This window comes from Balaenoptera ricei, chromosome X (genome assembly GCF_028023285.1).
Source record: "Balaenoptera ricei isolate mBalRic1 chromosome X, mBalRic1.hap2, whole genome shotgun sequence".
Lineage (NCBI taxonomy): Eukaryota > Metazoa > Chordata > Mammalia > Artiodactyla > Balaenopteridae > Balaenoptera > Balaenoptera ricei.
The window spans coordinates 96,808,475-96,826,329 of NC_082660.1; the positions used below are offsets into that span (position 1 = coordinate 96,808,475).

The 17,855-nt window shown below is 38.2% G+C and overlaps 2 protein-coding genes across 5 annotated transcripts in view; both read right to left on the reverse strand.

Moving 5' to 3' along the window:
- The window catches only part of RBM41 (RNA binding motif protein 41), a 62,943-nt gene extending 52,389 nt beyond the window's left edge, over window positions 1-10,554 (reverse strand). For 2 of the 4 annotated variants that reach the window (XM_059911034.1, XM_059911033.1), the window contains exons 1-5: window positions 10,207-10,424; window positions 7,009-7,125; window positions 6,254-6,446; window positions 5,579-5,783; window positions 3,616-3,687 (exon numbers count right to left, since the gene is read on the reverse strand). In XM_059911034.1, the coding sequence (XP_059767017.1) occupies window positions 3,616-3,687; window positions 5,579-5,783; window positions 6,254-6,446; window positions 7,009-7,125; window positions 10,207-10,424 (805 nt within the window). Of the gene's footprint in view, window positions 1-3,615; window positions 3,688-5,578; window positions 5,784-6,253; window positions 6,447-7,008; window positions 7,126-10,206; window positions 10,425-10,513 lie in introns of those variants that run through there. The other 2 variants (XM_059911035.1, XM_059911036.1) reach the window with 2 other exon arrangements.
- Window positions 10,555-15,355: 4,801 nt separating this feature from the next.
- The window catches only part of LOC132357162 (nuclear pore glycoprotein p62-like), a 78,525-nt gene continuing 76,025 nt past the window's right edge, over window positions 15,356-17,855 (reverse strand). The window contains exon 12 of the mRNA XM_059910453.1: window positions 15,356-16,245. Coding sequence (XP_059766436.1) covers window positions 16,154-16,245 — 92 coding nt within the window. The 3' untranslated portion in view covers window positions 15,356-16,153. The remainder of the gene's footprint in view (window positions 16,246-17,855) is intronic.

The following is a 17,855-nucleotide window of genomic DNA, read 5'->3' on the forward strand; positions in this document are numbered from 1 at the left end:
CTCACACCTTATGTAAAAAGTAAGTCAAAGTGGATCATAGATCTAAATGTAAAATATACAACCATAAAACTGTTAGAAGAAAATAAAGGAATAGGGCTTCCCTAGTGGCACCGTGGTTAAGAATCTGCCTGCCAATGCAGGGGACACGGGTTCAAGCCCTGGTCCGGGAAGATCCCACATGCTGCAGAGCAACTAAGCCCGTGTGCCACAACTACTGAGCCTGCGCTCTAGAGCCCGTGAGCCACAACTACTGAGCCCGCGTGCTGCAACTACTGAAGCCTGCGCGCCTAGAGCCCATGCTCTGCAACAAGAGAAGCCACCACAATGAGAAGCCCGCGCACTGCAACGAAGAGTAGCCACCACTCGCCGCAACTAGAGAAAGCCCATGTGCAGCAACGAAGACCCAATGCAGCCAAAAATTAAAAATAAAAATAAAAAATAAGGTTTAAAAAAAACGAAAGTAAAGGAATAAATCCTTTTTCATAATCTGGTGTTAGAGTTCTTAGGCATAAAAAAGCACAATCCATGAAAGAAAAAATGCATAAACTGGACTGTATCAAAATTTAAAATATTTGCATTAATGCAAAAAAATTTGTACACTGAAAACTATAAAATGTTGCTGAAAGAAATTAAAGACACAAATAAATGAAATAAATGCAAAGACATTCCGTGTTCATGGATTGAAGACTTAATATTGTTAAGATGTCAGTACTGCCCAAAGTGATCTACAAATTCAAAGCAATCCTATCAAAATACCAATGACGTTTTTTGCAGAAATAGAAAAATCCAGGAATTCCCTGGTGGTCCAGTGGTTAAGACTTAGTGCTTTCACTGCCGTGGGCCTGGGTTGGATCCTTGGTCGGGGAACTAAGATCCCACAAGCTGCCCGGCACGGCCGAAAAAAAAAAAAAAAAAAAAAGAAAGAAATAGAAAAATCCATCCTAAAATTCATATGGAATCTCAAGAGACCCAAACAGTTAAAACAATCTTGAAAAAGAAGAGCAAAGTTGGAGGTCTCACACTTCCTTATTTCAAAGCTTACTACAAATCTACAGTAGTTAAAACAGTGTGGTACTGGCATAAAGACAGACATACATACCAATGGAATAGAATGGAGAGCCTAGAAATACACTCTTTCATTTACAGTCAAATGATTTTCAGAGAGTGTGTTAGGACCATTCAATGGGGAAAGGCAGTCGTTTCAACAAGTAGTACTGGAAAAACTGGATATCAAACATGCAAAAATGAAGTTGGACCCTTTATATCATAAACAAAGTTAACTCAAAATGGATCAAAGACCTAAACATAAGAGCTAAAACTATAAAACTCTGTGAAGATAATACAGGAAAAAAGGTTTATGACATTAGATTTGGCAGTGATTTATTGGATATAACACCAGAAGCACAGGGAACAAAAAAAAATTGACAAATTGGACTTCATGAAAAATAAAAACTTTTGTGCATCAAAGGACACTATCAACAGACTAAGAAGGCAACCCACAGAATCGGAGAAAATATTTGCAAATCATATATCTGATAAGGGAGTAATATCCAGAATATATAAAGAACTGCAACTCAACAACAAATTAACAACTCATCTAAAAAATGGGCAAAAGACACCCTTGTACATTGCTGGTATGAATTGAAAATGGTATAGCCTCTATAAACAGTATGGTGGTTCCTCAAAGGATTAAACATAGAATTACCATATGATCCAGCAATTTCACTTCTGCGTATATATTCAAAAGAATTGAAAGTAGGGACTGGAACAGATAGTTGTATATCCAGGTTCACAGCAACATTATTCACAATAGCCAAAAGGTAGAAGCAACACAAGGGTCTATTGACAGATGAATGGATAAACAAAATGTGGTAGATGACATACAATGAAATATTATTTAGCCTTAAAAAAGAAGGAAATTCTGATACATGCTACAACATAGATGACCTTGAAGACACTATGCTAAGTGAAATAAGCCAGACACAAAAAGACACTGTTATGATTCCACTTACATGAGGTACCTAGAGTATTCAAATTCAGAGACAGAAAGCAGAATGGTGGTTGGCAGGAGATGAGGGAAAGGGAGAATGGGGAGTTAGTGTTTAATGGGTAAAAAGTTTCCATTTGGGAAGATGAAAAAGTTCTGGAGATGGATGGTTACAATTGTTGCAGAACAATGTGAATATACTTAATACACTTAAAAAATAGTTAAAATGGTCAGTTTTATGTTAGGTATATTTTACCACAATAAAAGAAAGTTTGCTCTGCAAAAGACACTGTTAAGAGAATGAAAAGGCAAGCTACACACTGGGATAAAATATTTGCAAATCATATATCCAACAGAGAATTGTGTTTAGAATACATAAACAACTCTCAAGAGTCATCAGGAAAAAATTAACAACTCAGTTAAAAAACAGCAAAAGATTTGAACTGACACTTCAGCAACAGGATATAAGGATGGCAAATAAGCATATGAAAAGATGTTCAATATCATTAGCCATTAAGGAAATGCAAATTAAAACTACAATGAGATACGACTTCACAGCTATTAGAATAACTAAAATAAATACCAACAATACCAAATGCTGACAAAGATGTAGAGCAACTGGAACTCTCATACATTGCTGGTGAAAATGCAAAATGGTTCAGCCACTCTGGAAAATGGTTTGGCAGTTTCTTATAAAGTTAAACAAACACTTACCATATGACCCAGTAATCCCACTCCTAGATATTTACCTTAGAGAAATAAAAATTTTATGTTCACACAAAAGCCTGTACAAGAATATTCATATCAGTATTATTCATAATCACCATAACCTGGAAACAGCCCAAATGCACTTGAATGGGTGAATGGATGACAAACTTTGGAACATTCATACAATGGAATGCTACTCAGCAAAATGAATGAACTATTGGTACACACAACCCTACTTGGATGAATCTCAAAGGCACTATGCTGAGTGAAAGAAGTCACTCTCAAAAGATTACATATTGTATGATTCCATTTATATGACGTTCTCTAAAAGACAAAATCACAGTGATGGAGAATAGATCAGTGATTGCCAGGGATTATGGGTGGAGTTGGGAGTGACTATCAATGGATAGTATGAGGAAGTTTGAGGGTCATGGAGCTGTTCTCTATCCTGAGTGTGGTGGTGGTTACATGAATCTATGTGATTTACACGATTTACAATTCACAGAATTGTACACATAGCCCCCACCCCAAATAAACAGGCAATTTTATTGTAAGTTCATTTCAAAAATAAAATATTAGCTATTATATCATCATCAATAGTTATACGTTACTGATTAATAAAAGTATTCAGAATTAGTTACAAAATAGGATCTAAAATTCATTAAGGTCACTTTATGTCTGGTATAATAACTTAAAGGTATAGAGAAAAATATCAACAACACTAAATGTAAAAGCTTTATTACAACTTCTACTAACTCCTCTCTTTAATATTCTGTATCAGGATAATATGCTCCCTGTGGATCATGTCCTATAAACATTGTCATATACTGAATATGGAATTAAATAAGAACTCAACTTAGAAGTCTGGGACCCTAGGTTACATTCCTAAATCTAACACTGTAAGAAAACTCTCGACTTGCCTTTTGTGCCTAATTTTATCTTCCTCTTCATTGAGGTCATGTACTTGTCTGCACTTGTCTTTTTGTGGTATGCTGTGAAGGTGTAAAGCAAGGAGTTTCAAAGATAGGAAACAGAACAGATTCATATACCACCCGCCCACCCCAAATACCAGGTACTGCTTTAAGTGATTCACATGTATTACCTCTCTTAATTCTCCTAACAACCTTAAAACATAGCTACTATTAATATTCTCATTAATATTCTCATGAAGAAAATGAAGCATAGAGTGGTAACTTGCCCAACATCTTATAGCTAGTAAGCAGGGGAGCCAGGAATGTTCCCAGCAGTCTGCCTCCAGAGCCCATGTTCTTAATCAGTATGCTATAATGTCTCTCCACCAAAGGCTGTTTGTTCATTCTTTCTTTCCTTCCTTCACCACTGCTCTTCCATGTCTATGGTCTCTCTGTCTCTAACAAATCACTCATTCATTCTGTTGGCTTTACCTATGGTCTAAGCATAGATGAGCCCCAATTCTATGGACCTAGTTCTGCCCTCTCCCCTGAGCTTCACTGCTGCATTTCCAACAGCCTCCTCGATATCTGCGTTTGATGATCCTGCGGTCTCACAAATTTAACATGTTTAAAATCAAACTCATCATCTTTCCTCAAAATTTCCCCATAAAGGCTTCCTTAATTTTGCCAACTGTTAAATTACACAGCGTTGAAGCACCTGGGCTATCTTTGACACATTTCTCTCCACTGACCTTCATTCTCAGTCAACAAGTTTTACCAATTCTTCTTTTGTAATGTCTCTTATAATCATACCTACTTCTCTTTCCAATTCCATTGCCATCATCCTAGTCAGCTCTTCCTGCTGAAATGACTGTAACGCCTCCTAAATTGTTCTCCCCGCTTCCAGTTCTCCCTCTCGTGCATCCTATTTACTGGCCACTAGATTAATCACTTTCAAATACTGCTTTTATCATGTTACTCCTGGCTCAAAGACCTTTAACCATATCCAAAATGACTAACTGAATAACGAACTCTGTATAGGTCTATACTACCTGCCAAATAAAGTTCAAAAATTTTAGCTTCCTTTCTAACCTTGTCTCTCACGACACCTCCAAACACGCCACAGTGCTTGCAACAACTGCTGCTAGTGAAATGCCTTTCCCTCTCCTTCCTGAAGACTTGGTAGTATTAAAAGAACATTTAAATCTTACCTCCTCTGAGAGGCCATGTTCAGTCATGCCAATCAACGCACAGTGGCCTTTCCCTCCTCTGAACTCCTACAGCCCTTAACAACTGTATCTAGCATTGTTACTAAATGTTATATGTTTCTTTCTCCAACCAGCAATTGGCACAAAGTCAGGAACCATTTCTTAAACTTCTGCATACCTTCCACAGTGCCTAGCAAAACTTACCTGTTAAACCCATTCTTTCTGGTTAAGACACACACCGTTTATCTATATATTTTGTGCTAGTTTATAGTTCTACCTAAAGACCCTTCACAATCTAGCCTCACCTACCTTTCCAGTATCATCTCCTGTCAGTCCTCACTGTGTCCTGTACTTCCTGCCACACTGAACTTTTCACTGTTCCCTAGACACACCAGGTTCTTTCACAATCTTATTCCTACTCACCCAGTATCTGTAATGCCCTCTCCCCACTATTTATCTGACAAGTGCCTGTTGATCAGTCAAGACTTGGTACAAATGTCAACTCCTGACTCCCCCAATTAGACTTAGATGTTCTATCCCTGTGTCCCCTCAGCATTTTATTCACATCTCTACAATAGCAATTTTCATGTTGTACTGCAACTAACTAGGTACATATTTGTCTTTCTCAAGGGACTATACATTCCTCAAGAGTATCAATAGTTCATCTTTCCCCTACTCCCTTCACTAACTCTTCATAGTTAATGCCCTGATGTTAAATCTTTCTGTCAGTGAAAGAACATATCAAGTCAGTGGCGATCACATACCTTGGTAATAAAGAGCCTTGAGGAAGGAGTGACGTTCAGCTCCCTGAAATAAAGAATTTTCTATTTCCATTTCTCGCCGGGTCAGCTGTTTGCTCTTTGCAAATCTCTGTGGCAAGCAAAGGATGCGCTGACGCTCTGAGATTCTTTCCTCAATATCTTGAAGACGGTTCTGTATCGCTTCAGGGGTTGCCCTAAGTCTCGTCCTCTGAAATAAGAGAAATGAGATGGCATATATCACAAAGGACACACCCTAAAAGTGACAATCTGATGCCTTAAACAAGAAAGAAAATGATCAGGGCCCAGAAATGGTCATTTACAGACATGTTAGCTAAGAAGTCAAGGAGCAGGAATACCCTGCGGTCCAGTGGTTAGGACTCTGCACTTTCACTGCCGAGGGCACGGGTTCAATATCTGGTCAGGGAACTAAGATCTCACAAGCCACGTGGCACAGCCAAAAATAAATAAATAAAATTTAAAAAATAAAATAAAATCCCATTTGTTTAGGGGGAAAAAAGTCAAGGAGCAGCTTCTCTTTTACCAAGGTCCCTATCCTAAAAACCAAAGAAGATTCAGACACAAAGCTCAGTGTTGTAAGAACTAAAAATGAAAAGGTTCTCAGTACCAAAATGAAAAGATCTTACTTTTTATTCTCCAGAAAAAATGTGCCCCACTCACCTTTTCACCTGAAACATGGCTCTTCCAAATCAAGATTTCTGTCTCATTAAGCCCTAGTTCCCTGAGAGAAGCAGTCTCCTGGTCCTTCTCATGCAGTGTCTGGAACTGGGACAAAGTCATAGTCCCAGCTGCTTCCTTCCCAAAGGGCTTGTACATAGTACCAGGAGCAAAGCTCTCTTTCTTAGAGACACATCTGCAAAACAAGCAGGAAGAGAGTAAGAACATCTTCAAGTTACCACAATTCACAGAAATGGGGCTCGCCATTAAGAGGCACAGTGAAACTCAGTGGCAATTTCTCTCTCACACACTATTTCTAGGCTGAAGCACCACTGTAATGATATGGAACTCCACGAGTAATCCAGGACTAATGACTGAATCAAATATGTATTTACTGGGCACCTACTAGGCATCAGAGACTGTGCCAGGTACTGAGGATGAAACAGTAAAAAAGATAAAATCAGTTTCTGCTTTTGTGGAAGAACTGTAGAAGAGAGGCAAGTAAAGAGGCAATGATAATACTGGATTGTAAGTGCTATGTATGTTAAAGGAAGACACAGGAAAGGTACTTAGCCCGGAAGGAGTGGGATATGGGAGGCTTCCTAGGGGAAGAGACACAGAAGTAAAACCCTGCCTAATAAGTAGAAGTTTGCCAAGGAAAGCGGGCTGAGAGAGGAGTGTTACATCCAGACTTTAAGAGGCGTCTGTCACCTGGAGGTGAGGGTCTATGATAGTCTGTTTGCAAAATCAATACCTACTCCTCAATGGAGACACTGGTATCAAGTTGATGCTGAAGGAGGCTTTTCAGCTGCCTCTCCCCTTCTGTTTCCAGCTCCTCCAGGACGTGCTCATCACTCTTCACACAGCTATTTACCCTGGAATAGATACAAGAATATATGTGGAAAGTAGAAGAGACAGTTAATCTCAAAATATATTCCTTATCAATATTATCTACCATTAGTGATTCCATTTGTTCAAAGACACTTCTCTATTTGTTGTCCTTTATCATTCATTCCACAAACATTAACTAAATACCTGTTTACACACAATGAATGCATTGTGCTAGGTACTGATGGAGTCAAAGATATTCAAGACAGAGTCTTTATCATCAAGAAGCTTGCAATTTATTTAGGGAAAGGTAACAGATACGTATGTGTTGAGTGCATGTGTGGGGCAGGGGGGGAAGAGGGGGAGAGAGAGAGGGAGGGAGCGAGGGAGGGAGAGAGAGGGAGAGGGAAAAGGACAGGGAGAGAGAGAGGGACAGAGGGAGAGAGAGAGAAAGAAAGATTTTATATCTTTTATATCTTCTTTATGAAGCATATGCCAAATCAGTAGTTCACAGAAGAAAGATAATTGGGAGGCAAGGTAGTAAATGAAGACTTGGGAAAGGTAATTCTTACACTGGCATTTGAAGGATTGAGTATGATGAAGGAAAGAACAGGGAGAACGAGTATGAAGAGACAGAACTATGTTGGGGGGATAATAAGAAGTTCAATTTAGCTGGCATTCATGTATGGGAGCCTTGGGAGATCATGTTGGAAGGGTAATTAGACTCAGACTGTGAATGGCCTTAAATACACCAACTAAGAGGTCTGGACCTTAATGTACATGTATTAGAAAGCAATTTATTAGGTAGTTAAGTGACATGGTACAAGTGATGGTTTAGGAAAATGAATGCGGTTATAATAAGCCTTATGGAATAGTATGGAATAGTAAGAAAGAAACCAGAAGAACTAGTTAGGAAACTATAATTTATCAAGCATAAGGTGATGAAAGTACAAACTGGAGTGGTAATAGAAATTGAAAGGAAGGGTTAGATGAGAAAGGCCTTTTGAAGGTAGGGGTAAGGGAGAAGTGAAAGATAACCCTGAATTTCAAGCTGTGTAACTGAGAGATGGGACCAATGAACTAAAGAGGAAGTTCCAGATGGACTAAATGGTTTGGGAAAGGGAAGTCATTATTGTGTTAGCCGTGTTGAGTCAACTACCTATTACAACTGAAATACCAGCATGAAGTGTTAGGAATGCTTCAAAGACATACTGAGTCTGAGGTGACAATATGATACTGGCTAAAAGGAAAGTGATAGCAGAACTGTTGCATAGATAAGAGTCTGAGGCTGCATATGGAAATCTTGAGTCATCTGTGTTGTCAGGATCTGGAGCTGTGAGAGAGGAGAAGATTACCAAAGAAGAGAGTATAGAAACAAAGATGAAGGGGGTCATAACATTTTACAGCTTAAGCACTACTGTGTAGAAATCTAGGTAATGCTAATATGAGCTAACTAACCCTAAATAATCAAAAACTCTGAGTGTAAAGAAATAGCAGGACCATTTAAGTGTGCAACAAATGATTATAAAAGACAAAAACAAAGCGAGTTAACTCCATGAGGAAAATAAATATTAAATACCTTTCTTAAAAAATAGCCCTTTACTACTGGGGTTATGATGAGACCTAAAAGATGTATCTCCCATAATTGTAAGCAAGATTCCCATACTTTAGACAGACTTATACCAACTTTGGGACATTTTAAAGTATCCATAGGGCCAGGGTTTTCAAAAATTCCTTTTAAGTATCTTAATCTTTACTTATTATTTAGAATTCTGAAAGTTCTTGCTAAGTTTAAAGTGGCTTTGAAATGAATAAACCATAGCTAAATACATCAGTACACATGAATTTCAAAAAGAAATGTGGAGTGAAAAAAAGCAAGTCACAGAAAAATTCATATATGTGTCTGCGTAGAGTTGAAAATGGGATAACACTAACAACACTTTGTTTAGATATAAATTCGTATGTGATAAAACTATTTAAAAAGAAAAAAGCAAGGGAATGATTAACGCAAAATACTGGCTAGTGGGCTTCCCTGGTGGCGCAGCGGTTGAGAATCTGCCTGCTAATGCAGGGGACACGGGTTCGAGCCCTGGTCTGGGAAGATCCCACATGCCGCGGGGTAACTAGGCCCGTGAGCCACAACTGCTGAGCCTGCGCGTCTGGAGCCTGTGCTCCGCAACAAGAGAGGCCACGATAGTGAGAGGCCCGCGCACCGCGATGAAGAGTGGCCCCCGCTTGCCGCAACTAGAGAAAGCCCTCGCACAGAAACGAAGACCCAACACAGCCAAAAATAAATAAATAAATTAATTAATTAAAAAAAAAAAATACTGGCTAGTGATCCCCTCAGGGAGGGAAGAGAAGCGCTCAGGGAAGGGCACACAGAGGACTTCTGATACTGGTAATGTTCTATGAATACTGTATCGATGATACTGCTGTTATCAAATGATACAGCATCTATGTTACCGATACTGGTAATGTTCTATTTCTAAAGCTTGTAGTGAGTACGAGTCTATTATTATTCTTTAACCTGTATATATACATTATTCTGCATGTATGAAAGATATATAAACATTTTTTAAAAGTCATTTTGAGACAAGGAAAATCAGAAACTTCTTTTGAAAAAGATGCAGAAACTGACGGTGCAGGAGAGCATTATACCAGTAAGAATTTAAATGCACCGCTCTATTCCAGAGTGATTATTCTACTTGCAGAATGAATACAGAACTAATTTAATGAGGATCCTTTCAAAAGGCTTTGTGTACTGTCAATAATTGTAAGCTCAGGCTTTCAACAAAGACCAGCCACGTTAAAGCTGCCATTTCCTGCAGAACCAGTAGGGGGAACTGCTCGCAGCGGTGCCTTTCTTTTCTTACAATACATGGAACCGGTTTGGCACCCTGCTTCTAAATTTGTAAAAACAAAGTATCACTTGTTTACTTTAAGACCTGAAAATGCTACATGGTCTCTGAGCCCGAGAAAGTCCTCTTTAACACACAAACACTGCGAATAAACGCGCCTACCCTGGGCCCCTTTCTGAGAACGGGGTGGAGGTAGGGCGGGACAGGGAGGAGCTGGCCCGCGTTTCTCCGGCGCAGGCCGGTTTCATCAATCGGCCAAGACCCTTTTACCTGGGTGGGTCCGTCTGAAATAGGAAGGAGCCACAGTATCTGTCCCGGGGCCGGCGCCGTTGCCTAGGTGCCTGTGCCGGGAGAGCATGCCTACGGGGACCGGCAGCAGCGGCGGCCCTTCCTGAACTTCGCCCTACAGGCCTGTCCAGCCCGTCTCCCCTTTTCCCTCTTCCTTTGTCTTCCCGCTCACACGAAACCGCGTCCCCAGAACGTGACATACCCCAAACCCAAAGTAACAAAAGCCACTTGAAGAGTTAAAAGATAGAACAAAGCTCCCTTCGCCGTCTGCTCTCAGACAAGCCCTTACCTCTTCATGTTTCCACAGGCCCCTAGCTCTAACTTGGGTAAATAGGCCGCGGACTTCAAGTCCCAGAACTCTGCGCGGCCGACTCTAAGGGGATTGTGGTGGAGCGCAGGATTCTGGGAATTGTAGTCTCGCAGAGCTAGGAACCCAGAGTACGTACTGAGCAACCGGTACATTGTAAATTGTCAAGTATTTCTCTTGGATTTCTTGTATAGGTTAAAGGTAACATCCAAAATATCCAGCTCATAAACCTAGGAGTCGCCTTTGACTTCTTGACTCTCTCATCCAGTATCACCAAATCCTGGCCCCTCTAATTTCCCTTGAATGTGTCCCTATCAAACCTGCTTCTGTTTTCAAGGGCTTCTTATCCCGAATCCCACCTACCTGCTGTTTCCAGTCGAGCCTCTGGTTCATCCTCTGCAGTGATCAGACTCAAGTTTGACCACATCACTAGCACAAATGGTTCTCCTCTGTCTCTAACAGAGGCTAAGACATTGTACTTCCTATCCTGAGAATCAGAAACCCACGTGTATTCAGGCCCATGAATGTTTTTATTGATAATTACGATGAATCATGAGAGTGGTAGAACACAGTGGTTAAGAGAATGGGCTCCTAGTTCCCGGAAATGGAAATACAAATGTCCTTAAGTACATGAAAAGAAAGATGTTTAATCTCACAAGTGAGATATAAATTTCAAAGTACACTGACTATAAAATACCTGATGTGTACTCCTCAAAACTGTCAAGGTCATCAAAAACATGGAAAGTCTGAGCATCTGTCACAACCAAAAGAATCAAAGGAGACATGATGACCAAATGTAATGTGGGATCCTGGGACAGAAAAGGGCCCTAGGTAAAAAATATAGAAATATCAATAAACTATGCACTTTAGTTAATAATAAGGTTCATTAGCTGTGACAAATATACCAGAGTTATTTAAGATGTTAACACTAAATAAAACTGAGTGGAGGAATACAGAACTCTGTACTATGCAACTTTTCTGTAAATCTAAAACTTCTCTTAAAAAATAAAGTTTATTTTCTAAAAGTACATTAACATTTTTCACCCACCAGATTAGTAAAGATGTACAAGTTTGAGAACACACTTGTTTTGTTGAGATTGAGGGGAAACAGGCATTCTCAATACACTGCTGGTAGAAACATAAATTGGTACCTCTGTGGAAGGCAACTTGAGGATACAATTTAAATCATAAATGCACATTTCCTTTAAAGCAACAATTCAAGTTATCCTCAATACTATGTGTCCTCAAGAAATTAATTGTATGTGTACATATATAATTATAGGTTATACAATTTTATAAACTATATATATTATAAAATTTTGTATATATATAAAATTAGTCATGCAACCTTGTTTATAATAACAAAATATTGGAAACAACTTAAATATCCATGAATGTTATACATCCATTCAATGGAAAACTATGCAGCAGTCCCAAAGACGACAAAGTTCTCTATGGACTGCTACTGAACAATCTCTAAAATATATTTAGTGCAAAAGCAAGGTACAGCACGATGTGTATAGTGTGCTTCCATTTTAGTTTTTAAAAAAGAAGGAATATATGTATGTGTTTGCTAGTATATGCAATAAAATACCTCTGGGAAAACATAAGACAGTGATAAGTAAATGATTCTGGGTTAAGGGAACTGGATGGTGAGGGATAAAACTTTTCACTTTATCTTCTTGAATTTTGAACCACATGATTATATTACCTAGTCAATATATTTTTTAATTAAAGAGAACCCTTCTTATACCACAAAGAGCCAAAGAAGAAAAGGATCATGGGTTTGGGGGGGGTCACACTGCTTGGATTCTCAGTTCCCACAGTTATTGACAATATAACATAGTAGGCAATCTGGACTTGAACTTTTCTTTGGCAAGTTACAAGACTATGTAAGTTTCATTAAGTTTCTTTAACTGGTCTAGGCCAGTTTCCTCATCTGTAAAATGGCGATAATGCTTCAGAATAGGGTGACTATAAAGTACTATACAAAAGAATCGTTTTAAAATCACTTGCAGCGTGGTCATCTATGAGCAAATATTCCAAGTTCATCCAGTAGGTTCAGACTTATTCAAACTGTCTGTATTGCCACACACAAGTTAGAGGATAAGACCAAAGAGCAGCTACTGGAAGACATTATACTTCCTATCCTGAGAATTTCTAACAGATGAGAATGTCATGGAAAGTACTAGAGTTATCCAAGACCTAGCATATGCAAATGACTGTGCTCTTGAAGCACACAGGTGAATGAATGCAGCTCTAACATGCACCATTTTGTGGTTTTGGCACAGAACAGGGATGGAATCTAAGCAAAAACAAAGTGTGGGTCATAACATAACCCGCATTAAGTAAATCCTATATGGTGGTGGGCTGAATTCTGCTGCTCAACCAAACTGTCCAATTGACACATTGATCAACAAGGAAATGGAAGAATACACCAAAGTTGCTAGTGTGTCTGTCCCCTGGGAAGGCGGCAAAGGGTGGAACAGATTACTACACTGACCACCACACCAGACTTGTATACAACTTCCTATAAAACATACATTCTATTGGTACTGAAGTGATACACACTACATTACAAATCCACTAGGTGGGATGAGTGGAGAATGAATGGCTAAAAAGACATACATGGGGTGGAATTACAACTACAAAGCAAAGTCATAAGGAAGTACTCTATGTACCTGTGTATAACTGTAGCCAGTCCAAGTGGTAGGTACCAAGGGACAAACATTCAGAAAATTGCACTAGAAGGAAAACCAGGCTATTTCTAGCTCTGCCAAATTTATTACCTGTGGAATAATAGCTATTCCATTTCCCCACAGCATCCTCTCCCCACTTCAAAAGGATATCAGACAGTATATTAAAAGCTTTGAGATTTCTAGATGTTATTCATGGGCACAGAGATCTTAGCACGAGGTAATTTCACAATTTCACCCCCAGAAGAGTTTATGACAAACTGAAAAATATGCCGCATTTGTCTTTCTGACAATTTAACAAGGTTAGTTTAAGCCAGAAGTTCCTCCTTAACATAGACATATTTTCAGGCTTTGTCCTTTTTAGGTGCTTTGTTCACAGCACACTTCTGATGAATACATTATGAAGCAATTATAATTTCCAGATATGAAAGAAGATGCTAAAACCAAAAATCTTCTCTTGAAGAGGGATAGCATCACTCATCTAATATTAAGAGTAAACAACTGTGCATGTCTTTCAAATCCTCCAAATGAGATAGCATAAATGCTGTCTTTTTCAGAGGACAAAAAAAGTAGATAAGCACTGGGAAAGTGTCAGCACGACAAATTTAAGAATTCTCCTTCAGCTAATATCTTAGCTGGTCTTTACCAATGGCTGTGGGGGAGAGGGGTCTCAAGATTCCAGTACCTAACATAAATGTAGCCTTAAAATTACTGGCAAGAATAGGTTATTTCTGATCTTTTAATTAATATCTGTTCAACAATGCCATGTGTTTTAGACACGTTAGAACCAGAGTCAGAAGGAACCTTAAAAACGATTTAGTCCAAGGCTCCAAATAGTACACTGAGATCTACCAGTAAACCCACAGTATTACTGCATTGATCTGGAAGCCACTTGCCATTCATATGCCTCTTTTTTTTTTTTTTAGCCTTTTTTTTTAAACATCTTTATTGGAGTATAATTGCTTTACAATGGTGTGTTAGTTTCAGCTTTATAACAAAGTGAATCAGCTATACATATACATATATCCCCATATCTATCTCTTCTCCCTTGTGTCTCCCTCCCTCCCACCCTCTAGGTGGTCACAAAGCATGGAGCTGATGTCCCTGTGCTATGCAGCTGCTTCCCACTAGCTATCGGTTTTACATTTGGTAGTGTATATATGTCCATGCCACTCTCTCACTTTGTACCAGCTTACCCTTCCCCCTCCCCATGTCCTCAAGTCCATTCTCTAGTAGGTCTGCGTCTTTATTCCCATCCTGCCCCTAGGTTCTTCATAACCATTTTTTTTTTTTTAGATTCCATATATATGTGTTAGCATACGGTATTTGTTTTTCTCTTTCTGACTTACTTCACTCTGTATCACATGCCTCTTTTATGTCCTGGAAAAAAAATATTAGAACTGCCAATGCAAAGTCAACAGGAGTACTGTAGCCTCCTCTTTCTTCATTTTACTGAGGAAGTTTACAGTAAGCAAGTACTGGTAGTGAAAAGACATAAAGGAGTCAAAAAACTTGTGAGAAATGAAAACTAGTTTCTTCCAGTTGGGAAAACCTTCATATGGTCCAACTCTTTCATGTTATAGACAAAAGATAATGCTCCAAATGAAATTATCTGTCCAGTTAATTAAGCAGGGACAAGAATAAATCCAGTATTTCCTTCTATATACTATGTTCTCTTTACTGAATGTGGAACTTAACGTATTCACAGACTATAAGAGTTGAACTGCCAAAAACAATAGGGAAAATGTCTTTATCTAGGATAATAATATTGTATTCAAACACTAAAGATTACTCAAGATAATACTCAAAAGCTGTTTACCTACAGAAATCATCCATAAAGTTAAATGGTCTCTGTAATTTTGAGAGGTAATGAAAACTTACCCGATTAGAAGCTGCTACTTTGAGAAGTGTGGGTAGGAAAAAAAGAGGCCATGTAAGTTCTGATATTTGGTTTACTCATAAGGTGATGTAAATCACTAATACTCATTTCAAAAATATTTTCTTTCCATAATATGTACCCTTCAGGATGGTCATGTTCAGTCAGTACAACAGAAGTTCAGCTCAGGAATTACAGGCAATTAAGCTTTAGTCACTCAAAAACTTTTAAGTTGTTTATTTTAGTGTTATACTTTTATTTTTCAGAGCATTGCCTTTATTTATGACTTAGGTAAAACATGAAACACAAGAAATCAGACTGTTTCCAAACTAAGAACAACGCTTTTTCTTGAAAAACAAATAAACAAATATACAACTATAAATCATATGCTAAAACCAAGTAAAACACCAGATTATCTGTACATCAAAAATAAATGAATTGCCTGAACCATACCCTTTTTAAAATAACCTAAATCAAGTCCCAAATCCATCCTAACTCTTCCTCCCTTCTCTGAATTTCTACAGCATACTTTCTGTACTTCATAACACACTTCCTTGTATTGTCTATACTGTTTTTTTATACAGACAGGCATTAAGTATATCTCAAAGTAGACAGTAAGTTCTTTTGAGGATAGAGACTTCACAGTAGCTAACACTATACGTTGAATGTTAACAGGCACCCAGTAAAGACTGGTTGGCATCTATTTTTTGGCAAACATTTCTTTATGATCTGATTGCAGTGAAAAGGACAATGCGTGCTGGCAGTAAGATATGGAATCTAGCAGAGTAAGCCATGAATTGCACACACAGAGTCAACATCAAATAGGTTGCTCTCTAGACAGAAGAGCTGATATAGTTTTGATTTGCTAATACTAAGAGCCAAACTACAGTATCATTCCCAACAGCACAATATTTAAGTGGGGGAAAAAATACATGCAGCCTTTATTGCCACCAAAGATTAAATATTAACTGTAAATACTACTCTAACAAACACCATCAAACTTGGTAGGTAATGTATAATCCAAAAACAGCATGCTGAAGATAGGGTCATTCAATCAAAAGCAATCCTGACATTGCATTCCTGCTCCTTGTAACGACGATGCTGGAAAACTTGTACCTCTTCTACCTTCCTTTGCAGCATGTCTATAAGGGGAAAAGGCACACATCATTACTCAGAGGACAAAATATCCCAGGAACGTAACTTACATTCTCCCTTCAACATATGATTGACAAAACTTTACGTGTCAATTTTTTTTTTTTTTTTTTGGCCACGCCGTGCACCTTGTGGGATCTTAGTTCCCCGACCAGGGATTGAACCTGTGCCCCCTGCAGTGGAAGTGCGGAGTCTTAACCACTGGACAGCCAGGGGAGTCCCATACATGTCAATTTTAATAGCTTTAAGTATTAGAAAATACAGAGGAAGAGAAAAACATGCCTCTGTCTGGTTGGAAACTATTGCACAAGACTGTTCTTGATTTGCTCTCCCTAGCTTTCAGGGAAGTAACAGTCTACCTGACATTTGTATTTTGTTGAAGAGAAGTGTTAACTGCTTTTTACTCATTACAGCCTAAAAGTGTCATACAGGATGGTCATGAAATTGAATGTGTAGATTTTGGTAGGTCTTTGCTGCCTATAAGAAAATTAGTACACTGAATATTTTCACATTTCAGTTCCTTTCTAATGATTTATTTAACTTCGTGGTCCTTAATTTGCTCAGGGGCAGAACAACACAAAATACCATTAGTTTCACCATATAGAACAGTAACTTTCTGCAGTAAAAATAAGCTGTTGAAGTAAGTGTGATAATCTGAGTTTTTCTGTTAATGTGTACAAATAAATTTGGTCATTTGTTTTAGTATTCACTAATGTTCACTGGTTGATAAGCAATAACTGGTGCCAAAAATGTAAGGAAAACTTTACAAGAGAAAAACTAAAAAATGTGGGACAATATACTTTAATTTTCTTCAGCCAATTGGAAAAGAACCAATGTTTTGCAGTTTTTGAAGTATAATACCTCATTCTATCTTATGACATATAGGCATTCCGTAAGATCACACCTTTTAAGAACAAGTGATTTAAATGATGGTTGTCTACTGAAAGGCTAGGAGAACAGTCTGGGAAAACACATCTCCTTTCTGTTGTAATAACTAACTGCAGGGACCAATTTTTTCCCCCTGAATAACATTTTTCAATGTGACAGAAACACAAATGAGCACTACAACAAGCCATTAACTTGAGGCCAGAAGTGTCAACATAAGCACAGACTACTTAATTTGCTGATTGATACATATTAAATGCAAAAGAGTACTTTTATAAACATTTTTAAAAATCAATGAAATGTCGAGAAACACAAGTCAGCATTATTAAGAGAGGCTTACCATAAATATTTTGTCATGGCTTCAAATTGAATTCTCAAGACTATCTCTGTATTAACATACTTTACATTTTTCAGGAGTTTCACTCTTTAAGGACAAAAACTGCACCTAGGCACTTAACTGCCCAGAGTTCTGGTCCCATGATATGCGTCAGTGATTGTCCCTGCAGGCGTATTAAATTATATATCATACTAGAAGTAAAATGCTAGTAATAGTCAAAATTTGATGAGAAATATGCCATATACATTTGACATTATTAAAAAAGCAATTGTACTGAACAATATGAAAGTGAAATTAATAAAACAACTCCATTCACAGTAGCATAAAAAAGAATTAAAACACTCAGGAATAAACTTAGCAAATGAACTATAAGACTTG